This window comes from Prionailurus viverrinus, chromosome C2, assembly GCF_022837055.1.
Source record: "Prionailurus viverrinus isolate Anna chromosome C2, UM_Priviv_1.0, whole genome shotgun sequence".
Lineage (NCBI taxonomy): Eukaryota > Metazoa > Chordata > Mammalia > Carnivora > Felidae > Prionailurus > Prionailurus viverrinus.
In genome coordinates, this window is record NC_062569.1 from 88,834,003 (window position 1) to 88,852,783 (window position 18,781).

At 43.9% G+C, this 18,781-nt stretch overlaps 1 protein-coding gene across 1 annotated transcript in view; it reads left to right on the plus strand.

The window, feature by feature from the left end:
- Positions 1 to 18,781, plus strand: part of SLC12A8 (solute carrier family 12 member 8) — a 148,483-nt gene that overhangs the window by 8,401 nt on the left and 121,301 nt on the right. Inside the window, exon 3 of the mRNA XM_047874263.1 lies at positions 145 to 239. Coding sequence (XP_047730219.1) covers positions 198 to 239 — 42 coding nt within the window. The 5' untranslated portion in view covers positions 145 to 197. The remainder of the gene's footprint in view (positions 1 to 144; positions 240 to 18,781) is intronic.

The window sequence follows — 18,781 nt, forward strand, 5'->3', positions numbered from 1 at the left end:
AAGGAGAGGAAAGGGGGTTTCCAGATGAGGTAGAAGAAAGTCCCTTCCTTGGTCAGGGCTGTGTGTGGTGTATGCAGGAAGGATGGATCCTACGGATGGAGGGAAGAAGAGCCAGCCTGACCAAAGATGGTGTTTACCTTCCAGAGGGGTCTCCCCACCCAGACCACCAGGACCCCATTTCCAGGAGAACAGCCCAGATGTCTCAAGTGCAGGAACTCTTCCATGAGGCAGCCCAACAGGTAGGCTTGTGCCGTGCGGGGGTCTGAGATCCAACAAGGGGCACCCAGACAAGAAGCTGAATGGAAACTTTATGGTAGACTATTTTAAAAGTAATTATCTCAGAAGTTTAGTTTGGTATTCTCGCTTAATCAAGAAAATATTAAGCCAACTCTTAATCATCTGTGTGCAGAAAATCTTCTTTGGTATTATTTGTAGTGGGTTTTGAATCATGAGCATTCCTTCTTGCCCCACGGAGGTTTTCCATGAACAGAGTGAGGACTCAGATAATATGAACTCCTTTTACTTTTGAATCAAACCCGTGCAAGAAGGTAAATTTATTTCTGAAAAACTCATATATGCTGCAGCCAAATGGATTTCTGGATTTCCTGATGTCTGCAGGTCTTTTTTTTTTTTTTCTTTCCCTGTTGATCATTAGTTGTAGTAAATATTCAACATAGCTATGGAACTGAAGGAGTTCTCTGCAGAAATACAGTTAATTCCTTTAAAAAATAAAAAGCCATGCTTACGTGTTAATCAGGAAACTACCTGCAGTGGTCTTGCTGTTTAATGATCACTCAACCTTGAAGTTTTCACCATCCCTCAGATTTCTCTCATGCTTTGTAGAGAAGGGCAGGAGGGGTTCTGGCATTATAATGGGGTGCGGGGAATAAGCCTGCCATGAAGGGAGAGGATCAACTCAAGCCCTCAAACAATAGCAAGAGAGCAGGCTCTAGAACCTGGGGGTCTTGAGACAAAGGGCAGATGAGGCAGGAGGTGTTGTAAGTTGGTGGGGGAATCCAAACTGGCCAGTTACCCCCTCTTCAGGTTCATGGGTACATGTGAAAAATGCAGCATGGTGGCTGACAGATGGTGAGTACTCAGCACAGGGTACTGCTCCTCTCCCCCTGGCAGGTCCAGGGCTGTACCCCACACCCTCGTACTTAGCTCCTGACATTCAACTCTGCCAGTTTTCATGCTGCTGAGAAGTGAGAGACTGGAGACTCTGCAGAATGCCTGCCCAGAGCTGTTCTTTCCTGGATGGAAAGGCCTGTGGCCATGCTCTTAGTGTGGCCGAGGACCATTAGAGAGACCTTGATTTGTCAGGGGTCTTCACATTTATTTAGCTTGACCAGCTTCTCATGTGTTTTCTTTAGCTATGTAAGACTATACGTGAGTGTTAACACACTTCACATGTATTAGTGGACCACTTCTGAAATAATGGCTGCCATGTTGGGCATGAGAAAGATGCCTACACGAAAAATATGAGGCTCTTGTCCACAGGGATTCCAAGAAAAGAGACAAGATATTCTTGACTCATCTTTGTGTGAAGGATCTGTTGAAGCTCACCTGTACCTCTCTCTCCCCTGTTAAAAACCTTCAGTGGCTCCATGTGTCCACCACTCAGAGCTCAAACTCCTTAGCTTAGGTCCTGCACAGGCTGATCCTGCTGGAGTTTCAAGCCTGGTCCCTTGAATCTTCTTTGTGCCCCACATGCCAGCCAAAACTCACCATTCCCCAGGCTCTGTGCTTGTGTCTTTCCCCTTTGGTGGTCTTTGCTGATACTTCTCTCTTAACTGACTTGTCACTGGAACCCTCCAAGTACCTGAGGCAGTGCCTGGCATTTAAGTGGATGATGAATGTTAGTTGGTTGAGCAAATAAACAAGCAGTAGATGCCCACAATGCAAATTAAATTGTCATAAGTGCACCAAGAGAGAGTTCTTTTTATTTTTATTTACTTATTTATAATATTTTAATGTTTATTTATTTTTTGGGAGAGAGAGAGAGGGAGAGAGAGGGAGAGGGGGAGGGGACAGAGAGAGAGGGAGACACAGAATCTGAAGCAGGCTTCAGGCCCTGAACTCTCAGCACCAAGCCTGATGCCGGGCTTGAACTCACAAACCACGAGATCATAACCTGAGCCGAAGTTGGATGCTCAACCAACTGAGCCACCCAGGTGCCCCAAAAGAGTTGCTTTTAAAAATGTGGTAGATACAAAGGGCTTTATATTCCCTCTCTCCATCTCCCTCTCCCTCAATCTTCAAATATTGAGGGACTGGACAGTGTTCAGTGTCAAGGCCTTTGGTGTTCACTTGATGCTTGAAATTCATCCTTTTTCTCTGTCTCCATTGCACTGTCTTGTCCTGAGCACCATTTCTGAATTGGATTATTCATACCCTCCTAACCTCTTTCTCCACATTGCTCCTTTCTACAGCAGAAATCTATACATTCGACTGCTTTGCTAAAGCCTTTCAATGGCTTCTTACTGCCTTCAGAATTCAGCTCAAACTCTTGGCCCCCAAAGCCTTCCATGATCTGACTCTGCTCCCCTGCTCCAGGCACATGCTCTATCACTGCACTTACTGTGTAGCATTGAAACAAGCTGTTCCTTTCCTATCTCCCTTATGGTTGTGAACCCCTGATTCATTGTTGCATCCTCAATACCTGTTATTAGTGTTTAGCATATAGAAAATGTTCAGTTAGTGCTGGTTCTACTTAACTGAACTGAGCTCACTAGAGATTGAGGGAGCTGCCATCTGCATTAGGTGTCGAAGTATTGGTGGCAGTAGAACATATATGGTGAAGCCAGGTAACACATCCCAGGCTGAACAGGTAGGAAAATGATACTACCAATTGGTGGGTGCTTATTATGTAATGAACATTTCATATGCATTACTTAATTTAATCTTCATAACACATTCTGGAAGAAATATGATTATTTTGGTTTGACAGATGAGAAAAACAGAGGCACTTAGAACCCAAGCGTGCTTATTGCCAAGGCCTTTCTTCTCTTTGTCTCTTGCCCTAGCGGTGAAACAGAGCCACTCAGATGGCAAACCAGAGGCCTGTGTGGAGAGCAGGTAGCCGGTTGGGTAGCTAACATGTGAAGCTGAACTCTGGGAGTGGCTGGCCCTCCAAGTTTCCTATGAACCTTTTTCTACCTTCACTCCAGCCTTGGTAGTCAGGAATTCTGCTAGGAGCTTTGGAGTTTGAAGGACAGAGGAATAAGAAGGCAGCATCCTGTGCCAAATCCTTCAGTTCAGATCTGCTCTTTTCTTGGTCATTGTGACTAGAAAGTAGTTCTTAGGATATTTGGCCGCAGTGGGGATGCTTGTGAGTTAGGTGGAGAGGTGAATTAGTGGACTCTTACTTTAATTATCTCAAGACCAGGTGGTATAGCTGTGTGTGTGAGTGTGTGTGTGTGTGTGTGTGTGTGTGTGTGTGTGTGTTGGTCAGTAGTAAGTGGACCAGTTGTGACCTGAAGCTGTAGATCAGGTTAATAGTATGGCGGTCAATCATACATGGGCTGCCTGGATTCAAGTACTGACTAATACTTTGTGATTTGTGACCTTGGACAAGTTACTTAGCTAAGTCTCTGTTTCCTCACCTATAAAATGGCTACAATAAAGAGAGTTACAAAGATTAAAAGAGATAATTCATGTAAATATTTAGTGTAGTGCTTGGTTCAATAGTGAGCAGCCAGTGAATGTTGGCTAATAATAAAACTAGGGTGAGGAGTATGTATTTGTTCCAGAATGTAGTGATAATAAGTAATCAGAAGGTTCAGTTGGGGAATTAATGCAGAACTCAGCACAGCAAAGACTTGAATCCCAAATCCAGAATTATTCCAGTGGCTGAAACCAGAATGTGGGGCATTGTCCAGGATAGCCGGCTGGGTGGACTGGGTGAGCTGAGGAAGATGGGACACTTTCTAGACCCAGATGGGTGTGGAGTGGCTTGAGATTGTGTGTGAGTATGTGTGTATGTGTGCATGTTTGGGAACCTACTGAATCTCTGGCAGGTACAGGTCTTGTTCTGGCAACCTCTGTCCTCAGGTGCTTCACTACCATGACTTGAACCTGAGAAGCTGGGTTCTAAATTCTGACTTTGTCACTGGTTGTGCTGGACCTTTGGGAAAGTTATTCAGGGATCCAAGTCTGCTTCCACAACTGTGAGATGGGGTGGGAGTACCTGATTTTCAAGCCTTTTATGCCATATGTGGAAAGATCTGGCCCAGAGCCCGTCACATGGTGAGCACTAAATACAGTGTGTGTTCAGTGACTGGATGAAGCAGATTTCACACTGAAACCCAGTAGAGTACACTGTTTGTGAAACATGGGCCTGGGAAGTTAAGGAACAGCTGGAGCCAGAGGGAGGAGAATGGAAGGCTAAAAACCATATATTCCATGCTTGTCTCTGCCAGTCCCTGGACAGAGAGGACTGTGGTGGACATGATAGGTCAGGAAGATTAAGCTGGCAGGAGAAAGCAGGTGGCCTGAGACAGGGAGAGATAGCAAATAGACATGCTCAGTGAGGTCTGAAGTCCAGCAGGATCAAAAGCTTTTAACATCAGGAATAGTGAGAATATTGAGCTCAGCTTACTGTGGATTTATTGAGTGCATATTATTGCCAGGATCTCCAGTAATAGCTATTGGTGGAGATGTTAAAACTGAGATCCCTTAACTGCTATGGAATAAGGAGTGCCTCCAATGAATCTGAGGTTCTTGTCTTCCTTCTCCCAGGGTTAGATGGTCTCCAGAGAAACTTAAAGGGGACCTGTGTTACGCTATGAGATGCAAACAAGTCACCAAACGCTGCAGATTAGCTAGTATGAGTGACTTGTGTTCTTTCCTCCCCATCTAGCTTTCTTCCAAGAGATTTGGCTCCTGTAGGAATAGTCTATGAGGACCCTTCTTTAGGAAATCTGGTTGCTAAAGTCTGGCTGACCTGAGCTTATCACCCTGGAAAAGAGCCTGATGAAGACCCAGGAAGTAGGTGCCCTGGTAGAGCCATGGCATCTGGCCTATGTGTAGGAGGAGGTGTTTCCAGGTTGACTTCCGGGGGGTGAGCCGTGTCTGACCCTGAACATGCCCCACCCAGCATTGCCTGACTTCCTTGCCCTCCCTTTCCTTTCTCTATCCTCTCATCCTGTGCTCTCTCCCTGTTTTCTCTGCCTCAATTCAGTGGCGTACCCAGGTTAGCTTAGGATGGTAAGGGTAAAAAAGAGAGTGTGGTCATATTGTGGGACACTGGAGAGCAATGAGGTAGCACCAACAAGAGAGGCAGATAGAAGCAAACATTTTAAGAGGCAGAGGGGTTCTCAGAGACCGCTGGCCCAGTCCCCTTCCTCAGCATGTCAAGAAACAAGGCCAAAGGTGTTGAATGACTTGTCAGAAGACATGTGCAACGAGTGGCAGAGATAGGCTAGAACCACAAGTGCTAACCCGTACCACAGCTCTGGATTTAGCGTGATGCATCCTGTCTTTAGGTTACAGTATAATTTTGAGGATTGGTGTCAGGCTTCATTGCAAAAGCTTTGCTTTGGTTTTCTGTGCCCCCATCAGCCAGTGTACAGTGAAGAACTGGCTTGTGTTTTTGCCATGTGTTTACCAGGCCTGTTTTGGAATCCTTAAAACACCAATATTCAGAGTGAGCCTTGGGAGACACATGTGAGGTTCTAGGGTATTGCTTTGTTAGTATGTAGAGAAATGAATATAACTAAGGAGAAAGGAAAAGGGAACTTAAGACAAAACTGCTCTGTTTGCCCCTCCTTTTACGGATAAAGAAACTGAGCGCCCAAATAGTTCGGCAGAAGAGAAGGGCTCACATCAGGGGTCTCGGGGGTCCTTGGAGCCATGACCCCTCTTGCCCTCCCAGTTTTTGTAGAGCATGAAGCTTGTCTGATTGTAGACATTGTCTTAAGATACGAATCACAAATACAAAATTAGGTATAATCTTTGGAAGGGACTCCATGCACATGAAGCCTTGAAGCTTCAGCTGGTAGCTTCACTGCCAAGCCACCAAAGGTACCCGGACAGAATGAACTTTTGGAGATGGCAGAAGAAAAGAGGCTCACAGTCCTGGAATCTGGGAGAGAAGAAGGGACAGAACTGGTTCTCAGTGTTGAGTCTGAGGCTTTCATGTGGGCACTGTCACCCTTCCTGCTCTCTCCTCTTTGTTGCTCTCTCTTTCCATTTTATAGCTCTGTTTGCTACTTAGCCTAGAAGGTCAACCCCCAAAATGACATTTGAGCCAAAAAAGCTGCATATTTGTACAAAGGGGAATGGAGACATTTTATGAATGAAGGTTCCCTAGAGACTGTGATGGAAGTGATTCTTCACTGAAATGAATTAAGTACAATCCTGTCTCATTTGTACCCACAGAATCTTCACTTATGGAGGGGATTGAGTGATGACATGAAGAGGTCAATAACATTGAAATTTTACTATTTTCATTTCCCAAAAGAAGGAGGTGAGGATCCCATGCCATGCATGGCCACAGGGGAAGCATCAGGCTTTGGCTAGGAGGCAGAAGCAGGAGCTAGGGGAGAGCCTGGACCACAGCCTTTTTCATGGGAAAATCAGGGCAAGGCAGTTTAGGATTGGCTAGTTGAAATACTTCTGGTGGGCTTTGGGCTATGGGGTGTTCTCTAGTTGCCTAGTGCCTGGCCCTGGGGTGGGTTAGGCTAGGGGAAATATTCACTTGGTGTATGAAGGTTAGATAAAAAGGGGTGATTTGGGAGACAGACTCAGAGTTGGTTGGTTTGCATAGGAAAGGCATGCTCCTGGCCAGCCCTCTGCTATCTCTAAGAATTGGTCAGCCCTGGGAGGGTCAATCTTTCCTCGGTCAGCAAGATTTTTAAGATGTTATAATGTCATAAGATATAGGAAAGGAAAAAGATGATTCCTACATTCTGCCTAGCTGTGAATGAACAGACTAGGAGACTTTAAAACTTCTTACTTCCTTAGGGTACATTTTATTCATGGCCAGATATGGAAAAAACACAGTCCTTGTCATCTTTTAATAGGCTGGGGCTTGTAAGGAGAATCCTACTAACTCTGAAATACTATTCTTGTAATTTGAGTAAGGTGCCACTAGGTGGTGCTTACTCCCTGGTGTGGCCTGATTGAACATTGTGACTTCCTATGGGGTGGATATTTTTCCATTAATTTTATCCTTTCTCTAACCAAAATATATCTCTTCAGGATGACAGTTGAAACACCAGATACTTCTACATTCACAGAACAGTATTAAATAATTGTATTAAGATATAAAGAAATATACATACCCGAGTATAATTCAATATCTCTTTCTGCTCCTCAATCATTACCGAGTGTAACTGAAACTAATTCTTAATTTTTTTCTTTCTGAGTTTTAATACCTAATCAAAGGACTATGGTGATTATGGATTTAATACCTAATCAAAGGACTATGGTGGTATGCTTTAGAATAGTTTGACAAAATTCTTCAGAGGTGGCACCTATATAGGCTCTGATGCATTTCCAAGAAAATAATGCTTGGCATTTCTATTTCTCAGGAGAAAGGTCCTATTTTCATTTCTTTTGTTCTTATTTTGGTGTGTGCATGTTTTTTTTCTTTACAGGCATAAAGAGAAAAATATAGTGGTGTAAAAACCCCTGGTCTGTGTAAAAAAACCTGTGATGTTCTTTACTAAACAGTCCCTGTCAGCAGTTACAGGACTTAGGTGCTTTCTGATAAATGGGAGGCACTGGTGGCCTTAGCAACCCTCACTCTGGCAAAAATAGTTATGTCTGGTGCAGGTGATAAATTTGCTCTAATGTGAATCCCAGTGTCTGTAAAATTTAACCTAAAACAGAAAGCCATGTCTCATTTTGAGTAAGCTTCACTTTTTATTTTAGGCAGTTACAGTAAAGAACAACACATAGCAAAACCACATTATAATTTCTCTTAAAAGATACACAGATTTTAAGAACAGACATCAATTTTACAAAAGACTTCACTCTAAGTATCCTGTCCATCTGACACATTTAAAATGTGACTCAGAGGCACCTTGGTGGCTGGATTCGTTGTCTGATTCTTGATTTTGGCTCAGGTCATGATCCCAGGGTTGTGGGATTGAGTGCTGTGTCGGGTTCCATGCTGACAGTGTGGAGCCTGCTCTGGATTCTCTCTCTGCCCCTCCCCTGCTCTCTCTCAAAATAATTAAATAAACATTACAAAAATATGAATAAATAAATAAAATGTGATTCAAACCACAGGTATCTTTTGGTGCTGCAAAAAATGAGGTTGAGTTAAAAACAGGATTACTGGGGAACCTGGGTGGCTCAGTGGTTAAGGGTCCAATTCTTGATTTTGGCTCAGGGTAATGAGCTCACTCTTCATGAGATGGAGCCCCACGTGGGGCTCTGTACTGACAGTGTGGAACCTGCCTGGGATTCTCTCTCTCTCACCCTCTCTCTCTGCCCCTCGCCCGCTCGCTCACACACTTGTGCATGTGTGCGCTTTCTCTCTCTCTCAAAAATAAATAAACATAAATAAAGTATAGGAAATTTACCTGGGTGGCTCAGTCAGTTAAGCACCCCCTTGGCTCAGGTCATAATCTTATGGTTGGTGAGTTTGAGCCCTGCGTCAGGCTCTGTGCTGACAGCTCAGAGCCTGGAGCCTGCTTCAGATTCTGGGTCTCCCTCTCTCTCTGCCCTCCCCTGCTCTCTCTCTCTCTCAAAAATAAATAAACATAGGGGCGCCTGCGTGGCGCAGTCGGTTAAGCATCCGACTTCAGCCAGGTCACGATCTCGCGGTCTGGGAGTTCGAGCCCCGTGTCAGGCTCTGGGCTGATGGCTCAGAGCCTGGAGCCTGTTTCCGATTCTGTGTCTCCCTCTCTCTCTGCCCCTCCCCCGTTCATGCTCTGTCTCTCTCTGTCCCAAAAATAAATAAACGTTGAAAAAAAAAATAAATAAACATTAAAAAAATTTTTTTAAATATCAGAAATTTAACTAAATCCCCATGAACTAACAGATTAGACTATAGAAGGCCAATTATGAGATTTCTTTCTTTCACTCTTCTCCCTACATTTTCTCTATCCATCTATATCTCAGTTCCCTAAACAGCCTTAAAATCCAATCAAGTGTAAGTAAAGAACTATGTATGACACTTTCCGCAAAGGAGATTTACTGTTGTTTAAGAACAACAAGGGGTGCCTGGGTGGCTCAGTTGGTTAAGCGTCTGACTCTTGATTTCTGCTCAAGTCATGATCTCACAGTTTGTGAGATTGAGTCCTGTGCTGGGCTCTGTGCTGACAGTGAGGAACCTGCTGGGGATTCTCTCTCTCCCTCTTTATACTTGTGCACACACACTCTCTATCAAAATAAATAAGTAAACATTTTTAAAAAAGTACTGCATGCATGTAATAAGAAAACAATTCAAACAATAGAGAATGATATAAAAAGTTAAAAGTCTTCTGCCCTTCTTCCTTCACCCACACTTTCCAGAGACATCCACTGCTTATGCGTATGGTTTCTCATTTTTATTTTCCATGGTGGTTATCATTGTACCTTTAAGTAATATATTTATACCTTAATTTCTTGACCAAGTTATCAGTTTATTAAATTTTTTTTTTAATGTTTATTTTTGAGAAAGAGACAGAGCATGAGTGGGGGAGTGGTAGAGAGAGAAGGAGACACAGAATCTGAAGCAGGCTCCAGGTTCTGAGCTGTCAGCACAGAGCCCGATGCAGGGCTCAAACTCATGAGCCATGAGATCATGACCTGAGCCGAAGTCAGACACTAAACCGACTGAGCCACCCAGGCACCCCAAGTTATCAATTTATAAATCATTTACTTATTGCTTCCTGATCTAACAAAAAGAAGGCATTGGAACATTTATTCTTCCATCCCTTTACCCCATTTCCTTTCTAATTTTTTGTTAGTTGGATTATTATTTTTACATTGTCAAGGTTTATAAAATTTATATATTTCTTCCTGTAATTATAATGAGCATTTCCACATTTGTTATAGTTGGTTATAAAAATTTTAAACCTAGAAATGGCATTTACGGGGCAACTGGGTGGCTCAGTTGGTTAAGTGCCCGACTTCAGCTCAGGTCATGATTTCACATTTCGTGAGTTTGTCCCCCCTCCCCCACCCTCGCCCGTGGGACTCACTGCTGTCAGTGCAGACCCAGCCTCTGTTTCCCTCTCTTTGCCCCTTCCCGGCTTGTGCACGCTGTCTCTCTCTCTCTCTGTGTGTGTCTCTCTCAAAAATAAGTAAACATTAAAAAAATTTAGAATGGCATTTACAATAGTGAGGGGTGTGTGTATGTTTAACTGGATAACCAAGTGATATTCTTGGACTCATGGAGAAGAAAACATGATATTAAGTTATTAAAGCTTTGCTGCCTCTGAGCAACAGGGTCTTCATTTCTTTCAAGTTTCCTTTCATTCTCCTGGCCCTGTGTGGCTACAGCTGTTTCTTATATAGTATGTCACTCTGTTTTGTAATTCTCTTTTCTTCTGGGGGACGGTAATTTTTTTCACGTAGGGATCAGTGGTACTAATTACTCTTTCCTTGTCTAAGTATAGAACTGTGGGAGGCCAAATTGTTTGCATGTATTTCAAAAACATTTTACAACAGATTGAACACAGAAGTAGATATGAGAATCCAGCTGTGTTGTGTCAGACCAGACATTAAGATGATAGGCAAAATGTATAACAAGGCCTCTTTTCATTAAACTTTTTTGTTTTGGAAAGTAGTTATTTTTCATGAGAATAGGTAATTTATTTTAACAGATAGTGAGCTTATTATTACTGTTATATTGAAATGATTAATAAATATTTAAAAATATCTTCCTGTAAGTTTCTAATATGGTAAATGTTGATAGATATAACACACCTAAACAAAAAGCTCTCTCTGGAGTCCTTGATAATTTTTAAGAATGTAAAGGGGCCTTGAGACCAAAAAGTTTGAGAACGGCTGTTTTAGGGATTAAGTGTACAAATCAAACTTTTCACGGTTTATTTAGAGTTAAGACTGTACCACGTCAATGTAAAATGCAGGAACTTGGCAAGCACCTAGGCCCTTTACCAACCCTGTCTTCAATGTTGTAAGTGCCATACACATGTTACTTCCATACACATGACAAAGACTTCAAGATAAAGTCATGGCCAGTGATTGCCCTGTCTGTGTCCACGCCCGGGGATGGCCAGCTCTGCACTTGGAGCTTCTCAGGTGCTTTGGAAGGCAGCCTTTCTCTCAGCTGCCCTGCTTCTCCTTCTTTTGCTTCTTCTTTTTTTTAAAAAAATTTTTTTTCAACGTTTATTTTATTTTTGGGACAGAGAGAGACAGAGCATGAACGGGGGAGGGGCAGAGAGAGAGGGAGACACAGAATCGGAAACAGGCTCTAGGCTCCGAGCCATCAGCCCAGAGCCTGACGCGGGGCTCGAACTCACGGACCGCGAGATCGTGACCTGGCTGAAGTCGGACGCTTAACCGACTGCGCCACCCAGGCGCCCCTCTTTTGCTTCTTCTTACCCCTCTAAGCCCATCTGTAGAATTTCCTCAAATGTCTAATCTGCTGCTGGCACTTGTTTCTTTTCCCTTTCTAGTTATAAGTATAGTTTTACACTTAAAAAAAAAACACAACACATCTTTTCTGTCATTTTCATGGTAATTTGGAAGGCACAGCAATGCTTTATCTGCCATTTTGAAAGAGGTGTCTAATGTTACTTTCTAAAGCACATTCATTCATTCATTCATTCAGCTAACTCACATGTAGTAAAAATCTGTTTCATGTTGGGCACAAGAGTATACAAGCTATTTTTTTTTTATAAGTGTCTGGGATCCTTGTATAAATATAGCTTTTGTTGAACTTACTATTTATTTATTTTTAAACTTTAACATTTTGATAAAATTTCATAGTCATAGAAAGTTGCAGTAGCACAAAGAATGCTCATATACTCTTGACTCAGATTTCACCAGTTGTTAACATTTTGTCCTTTTGCTTTATCATTAGTATGCCCTCTGTTTCTATTCCATTTATGTATATATATACACATATATATGTCTACATATTCTAATATATATTATATTCTATATTTTTCCCTAAACCATTTGCGAGTAATTTGTATACACCATGTACCTCTATCCATGAATTCTTCAGTGTGTGTTTCCTAAGAACAAGAATTTTCCTTTGCCTAACCACAGTATATTTATCAAGATCAGGAAATGTAATATTGGTAATCCTATTATCTAATCCATCATTCCACATTCCAGCATTTCAGTTTTGCCAGTTATCCCCCTAATATCCTATAACATTTCTTCCCTGGCCCAGAGTCCAGTCCAGGATTACACATTGCACATAGTTGCCACATCTCTACCTTTTTTAAAAATAAGTTTTTTATTAAGTTTATTTATTTTGAGAGAAGGTGAGTAGGGTCAGAAAGAGTGGGGGAGAGAGAGAGAGAATCCCAAGCAGGCTCCACACTGTCAGTGCAGAGACTGACGTGGGGCTCAAACTCACAAACTGCGATGGGGCTCAAACTCACAAACTGAGATCTTGACCTGAGCCCAAATCAAGAGCCGAATGCTCAACCAACTGAGCTACCCAGGCACCCCATACTATTCTTTAATCTAGAACTGTTACTTAGACTTTCTTGGTCTTTCATGACCTTGACATTTTTTGAAGAACACAAGTCAGTTATTTTGTAGAACATCTCTCACTTTGAGACATGACCCCTCACAATAGGATATAGGTTTTGTATTTTTGGCAGGAATGTTCTAGAGTGATAGTTGTGTTCCTCTCTAAGATGTACAGGACTTCGTCTCATTTTTGGTGATGTTCACTTTGGTTACTTATTTAAAGTGGTGTCTGCTGAGTTAATCCACTCTAAAGTTACTGATTTTCCTTTTGTAATTAATAAACAATTTGTTGGGGATACTTTGAGACTGTGGAAATATCCTGTTCCTCATTAGTCTTTTACCCACTGGCATCGGTATCCATGGATGATTCTCTTTTTTTTTTAAGTTTATTTCTTTATTTTGGGAGAGAGAGGGGCACCTGGGTGGCGCAGTCGGTTGAGTGTCCGACTTCAGCCAGGTCACGATCTCGCGGTCTGTGAGTTCGAGCCCCGCGTCAGGCTCTGGGCTGATGGCTCAGAGCCTGGAGCCTGTTTCCGATTCTGTGTCTCCCTCTCTCTGCCCCTCCCCTGTTCATGCTCTGTCTCTCTCTGTCCCAAAAATAAATAAACGTTAAAAAAAATAATATTTTGGGAGAGAGAGAGCATGCACATGCATGTATGAGTGGGAGAGGGGCAGAGAGTGGGAGAGAGAGAGAATCCCAAGCAGGCTCTGTGCTGTCAACATAGAGCTGGAAGCAGGGCTTGATCTCACAAACCGTGAGATCATGACCGGAGCTGAAATCAAGAGTCAGACACTTAACTGACTGAGCCACCCAGGCACCCCAGTCATGGATGATTCTTGACAGAATCAGTTGTCACTGTCATGATTACAAAATGGTGACATTTCTAATGCCATCACTCCTTCTACAGATGCCGGTCTTCTACTGTAATGAAGGACTTTCCCTTCTTCCTCATATTTTAATTTATTCATTTATTTACATCTGCATGGATTCAGATTCTTACTTTATTACATAAATACTCTCCTGCTGTTATTATTTTGATGCTCAAATTATTCCCGAGTTGGCCAGTTCCCTTCAGGCTAGTTCCTATGTCCTTTTAACATATCCTTTTCTTTTTAATCGCTTTCTTGCTTTCTGGCACAAAATATTCCAGGCTCATTTTGTACTTTCTCTTTCCTAGCCTTGAATCAACCATTTCTCCAAAGAGTCTTGGTTACTTAAAACAAGGAATGGGGGGCACCTGAGGGGCTCAGTCAGTTGAGCATTCGACTTTGGCTCAGGTCATGATGTCGTGGTTTGTGAGTTTGAGCCCCACATTGGGCTTTCTCTGTCAATGCAGAGCCCAATTAGGATCCTCTGTCACCTTCCCTCCACCCCTCCCTGACTTGTGGTCTCTCAAAAATAAATAAATATTTTTTTTTTAATAAAAAAAATTTAAAAATTAAAAAAAAAGAAAGTGAGGAATGGTATTTTTTTTTAATTTTTTTTTCAACGTTTATTTATTTTTTTTGGGACAGAGAGAGACAGAGCATGAACGGGGGAGGGGCAGAGAGAGAGGGAGACAGAATCGGAGACAGGCTCCAGGCTCCGAGCCATCAGCCCAGAGCCTGACGCGGGGCTCGAACTCACGGACCGCGAGATCGTGACCTGGCTGAAGTCAGACGCTTAACCGACTGCGCCACCCAGGCGCCCCAGGAATGGTATTTAAAGACCAAGATCTGGGTGCTAGGTATGTTCATTGCTACTGGGGTGTTTCTGCTTATAGAGCCTTCAGGTGGACAGAGAGAAGGAATACATGCACACACACACACACACACACACACACACACACATCCAGCTCTATATTTTTCTATCTATATTAAAAACCACAAATTCAAACTGATACTTCTCATTCCAGTCCATCACCCAGGGTTCATTCTTCTGTTCATTCCTCTTTCTTTTGTTGTAATTCCCTTCTTCAACCGTGAGAAACTTAACTCCCATATATATTTACTTATTTGCTCAACCCTACAATTCATAGAAAGTAGATTCAGAATCGAATTTAGTTGTCAAAAACAACCTTTGTATCTAGAATTTAATATTTGTACTTATTTTTGTCTTTAGACTGAGAGCACATAGTCAAAGAACCAGTTATTCTGGTGAGTTTCTTTCCCACCTTCAGCGTGGTTACGTTCCTTGCCTGAAATACAGTCAGGCTAACTTAATTCTCTGCGTTCTAATTTTTCTCTCATCCTTATTGATTTGATTTGATTTAATTTTGAGTATGTAAAACATTAACGTGATTCCAAATGTCAGAACTACTCATCACATAACAATTCTTAAATAGGTATAATATCTGTTGATCCACTGATGTCCTCAAGAATAAACCTTTTGCAGTTGATATTTAGCTGGTTTGCCTATTACTGAGGGAGGGCATTAGGACCCATGTTGCTCTGTGATGTTAAACTCAAGTAGACTTTCTAGTGGCAGCCTGAGTCCTGCAAGAAAGGCTCTGCCCTTTTGCCAAGGAGGCTGGGAAGGGCAAGGGAAGCTCCTGTTAAGTGGCCATGGCATTGCTGCTGTGGGCTCCTGCCATTTGTGGGATGGTATCAGGTGTCCCAGGCACTGTGCCTTTGGGCTCTGAGTTCAGCGGGCAGAAGTGGCTATTCTGGGGAAGAATCTGCCATGTGGTTCTAGGAGGCAGAACCACCAGCATCAGTGTTTTCATGGCATATGAGAGTCTTGCTCCTCCTGGGGCTGTGCAGTTGTGGGACCAGGTTGTGCCTTTGGAGATTATCAGCCTTGGACAAGGATTAGGATGCACAGGCACGGAAAAACCACAGATCGAGCTTGCAGAAACTACTGTATATAGACTCTGGCTTTCAAACTAGTTCTGTGGCAGAGGAGACCCACATTACCACGAAGATCTCGCGTTTCTAGCAATGCTTAAATCAATATTGACCAAGGGTGCTGCCCAGATTTGAATCCAGGGAAATCAGACTTTGACCACTCCATGTGGATCCTGACCTCCCCTGCTGCAGAGCCATTTCCATTTCTAGCATCAGTTGGGCTGACAGAACACTCACTGGGTGTCCATTCTAGAACTAGTGCAGTACAGAAAGGGGCTAATTTTTCCAATGCTGGTCCTGGGCATGGGTTCGGAAGGCAGCTTTCAGGGCTGAGCTACAGAGCGAGGATTTACTCGAAACATGAGGACAAGTTAGGTGGGGAAAATGGAAAATACATGGTCAGTAAGACCTCTTTTCTAACTCTTCTTCCTGACTTCCCTGAGGTGACCTTCACCCACATTTAAAATTGTCTGTCGTGCCTCATGCTTGCAAAAGCTGTCACAATTATCATCACATCTGAACTGCACAGAACCCCTACAAAGCAAGTATGTGGCTGTCTGCATCTCAAACAGGTACACAGGTGGGCCCCGGCCCCTGGAGCCCCTGCCCAGCTCCTGCACGTGGTGGTGCCTGTTCCGAGCCGTAGGAGGGGGCCTGCGTCTTCACATTTCAGCAACTTGGCATATTCTCTGATGTGTAATTAATAAATAATTAGCTTTCTGAAAGCAAACTTCTGGCTCATGTGTGTATATTCCAGGCACAATCAGTCTCTGTGGGGAAGGGACAGGCTGTGTCTTGCTCTGACCCTCTCCCGACCTGAGTGGGCAGAAGTAGTTTCTCACCTGGTTTCTTTTCCTCTAATGCCAGCTGCCATTAGAGAGAAAAGGTACCATCTCACATGTCATGTGTGTTCCTTAAGGCCTGGCAGGTGGTCTGCTGGTGGTGGCTGCAAAAGGCTCCTGGGCGTGAGCACATATCATTGCCTACCACAGAACTTTTCTCTCTCACTCCTCTCAGTTTACTGGGTGCAGGAAGCTGAGTGTTTCCTTCTCTGGGCACATTTCATGTACAATTTTCCTGCCTTTCTAGATACCCTGCTCAAGTGTAGAGATTCTCTAGTCACAGGAGAAAACTTCTATCTCTGAACTACAGTACCCAGCACACAGGCATGGTGTTTCCAGTGTGGGGTGCAGGCCCCTGGGCTCTGAGGACAAACCCTGGCTTCTCTCTAGTCCTGGGAGCTGGGGAAGGAAAACCCTTGCAACAAGCATGAAGGTAGATGTGCCCCCTGGAATCTGCCAAACTTGTTCTAGTAGGTTGAGGGTCCTCAGGACAGAGAGAAACTCATCTTTGAGTTTGGGTGGCTTTTTTTTTTAAAGTTTATTCATTTTTTAGAGAGAGAGAGATTGAGGGATGGGCAGGGAGAGAGGAGAGAGAGAGAATCCCAAGCAGGCTCCCTGCTGTCAGTGCAGAGCCCGACATGGGGTTTGCATTCACAAACTGTGAGATCATGACATGAGCCAAAGTCAAGAGTTGGACGCTTAATCAACTGAGCCACCCAGGTACCCCTTAAGCATGCTTATGGTGCCCATTCTGAGGGGTTTTGTTTCTCACTCTTTTTTGTCTTATTTCTTAGTGTCCACCTCTGCTTCCCAGTAGGCTCCATATCAGATACTGCCACTTCCCTTCCTCACAGCCTGTTATGTCATGGAATGTGGAATGAGACTTACATTATTCTGGAATTGATTCCTGGGGCCCAGATCTGAGGACGATGAGGTTCTAGGAGAGTTATCAATAGCTGGGACCAGACCTCTCCCCTGGATAGTTCCCCGAGATAGCTTAGAACTGGAGCTGCTCAAAAGTGAGCCAGGCAGCCCTGGCTGTCATGATGCACCTTGGCCCAGCCTGGTCATAGCATCTGGCTGTCTCAGGTGATGGTTGGGATTTAGGCTGTCACCTGTGTCACTCACAGTGGGAAGAAATGGGGAAGACTGTTGTCTTCTTGCAGAGACCTGTAAAGACTGAGTGGAATTCCCAGTGTGTTCTTTTCACCTGTTTCCAGGGGGACATTGGCAGCATAGTGGTTGAACACTTCTCTACAGCTCTGAGTGATGTCAGTAGCCCCCAGGGATTGAGCCCCTTGAGCCAGAGTGAAGATGTGATTCTGAGGAGTGATAGTGACCTGCCTCCAAATCAGTGGCATTTCTCTTCTCAGTAGACAAAGCCATAGACAGAGTATCTTTTGCATATGGTACCATCAACTGCAGCTTGAATGGGCCTGGTCCTGGCTGTGGATTGGTATCCAGTGTCCTGGGCAGGGAGCCCCTCCATTCAGTCTGGTGAGCTGTGACATTTCCCCTCCCTAACCAGGCCCAGCTTGCCGGAGCCTGGCTAATCTCACACCTTCTCCACTGGGCACATGGTGCCAGAGCCCCAGCCTGATGAATACAATGAGCCCTTGCTAAGTCTCTTCCAGGAAGCCAGATACCTAGCTAGCCCATCCTCAGGAATCTGCAGTGTGGGCGGATTGCAGCTCTGCCCAGATTGCTAGAAGACAGGATTGCTTTTCAGTCTGCCTCCCAGCTCAGTTCTGTAAGGAAATCTATTTCCCCCCTGAGCATGGACCTGCCTGTGCCAGTCTTGCAAGTGAAAAAAAAAAAAAAAAAAAGCCAGTCTACAGAGAGAACAAATCTGTTCTTCTATTGAACTTCAGTTTGTAGAGGAGAATACTTTTTTTCTAAACCTGCTCATGATTCTCTACTGTGACTCTGGAGGGTCTAGAGACTGTCCTTTTCTCTTTCCTCCATGAAAGAGGACTGTGTGAGGAGCAAGTTTCTGTTTCCCTTCCTTAGCACCTATGTCCCCTGGAAGGGGTGTTCAAACTAAGTGAATCCTCAGCATCTGAAATGGTTAAAAGAGCAGTTCAGGGATGGGGACCATAGAGGCCCACCTGCTTGCTTGTTTCACCCACCCTGCACCCACTGCCCTCCCACTTAGAACTCACTCCTCGTAACCCTCTACCCCACAGGGTCTTGCAAACTGAGACTGACCGCGTGGTGTCCTATGGGGTTGTCTCATTTTGCCAACTGAATGGAGACACCAGGAACAGCCTGAAGCTTTCTAGCCTTACCCAGACGGTGGTCAACGTCACTCCTGCCTCTACCAAAACCAAAATGAAAGTGGGGTGGGCAAGACCCCTTGAGACAGGGTTGAGACTGGGCATTCCTTGCATCCTCCAAGTCTGGAAGGAAGCTGAAAGTCTCAGAAGGCCCTCAAAAACCAAATGCTTACGCTTGGAAATTTTAATTCTTTGGTTCTAAAAAAGTGATTCCAAATGGAATTG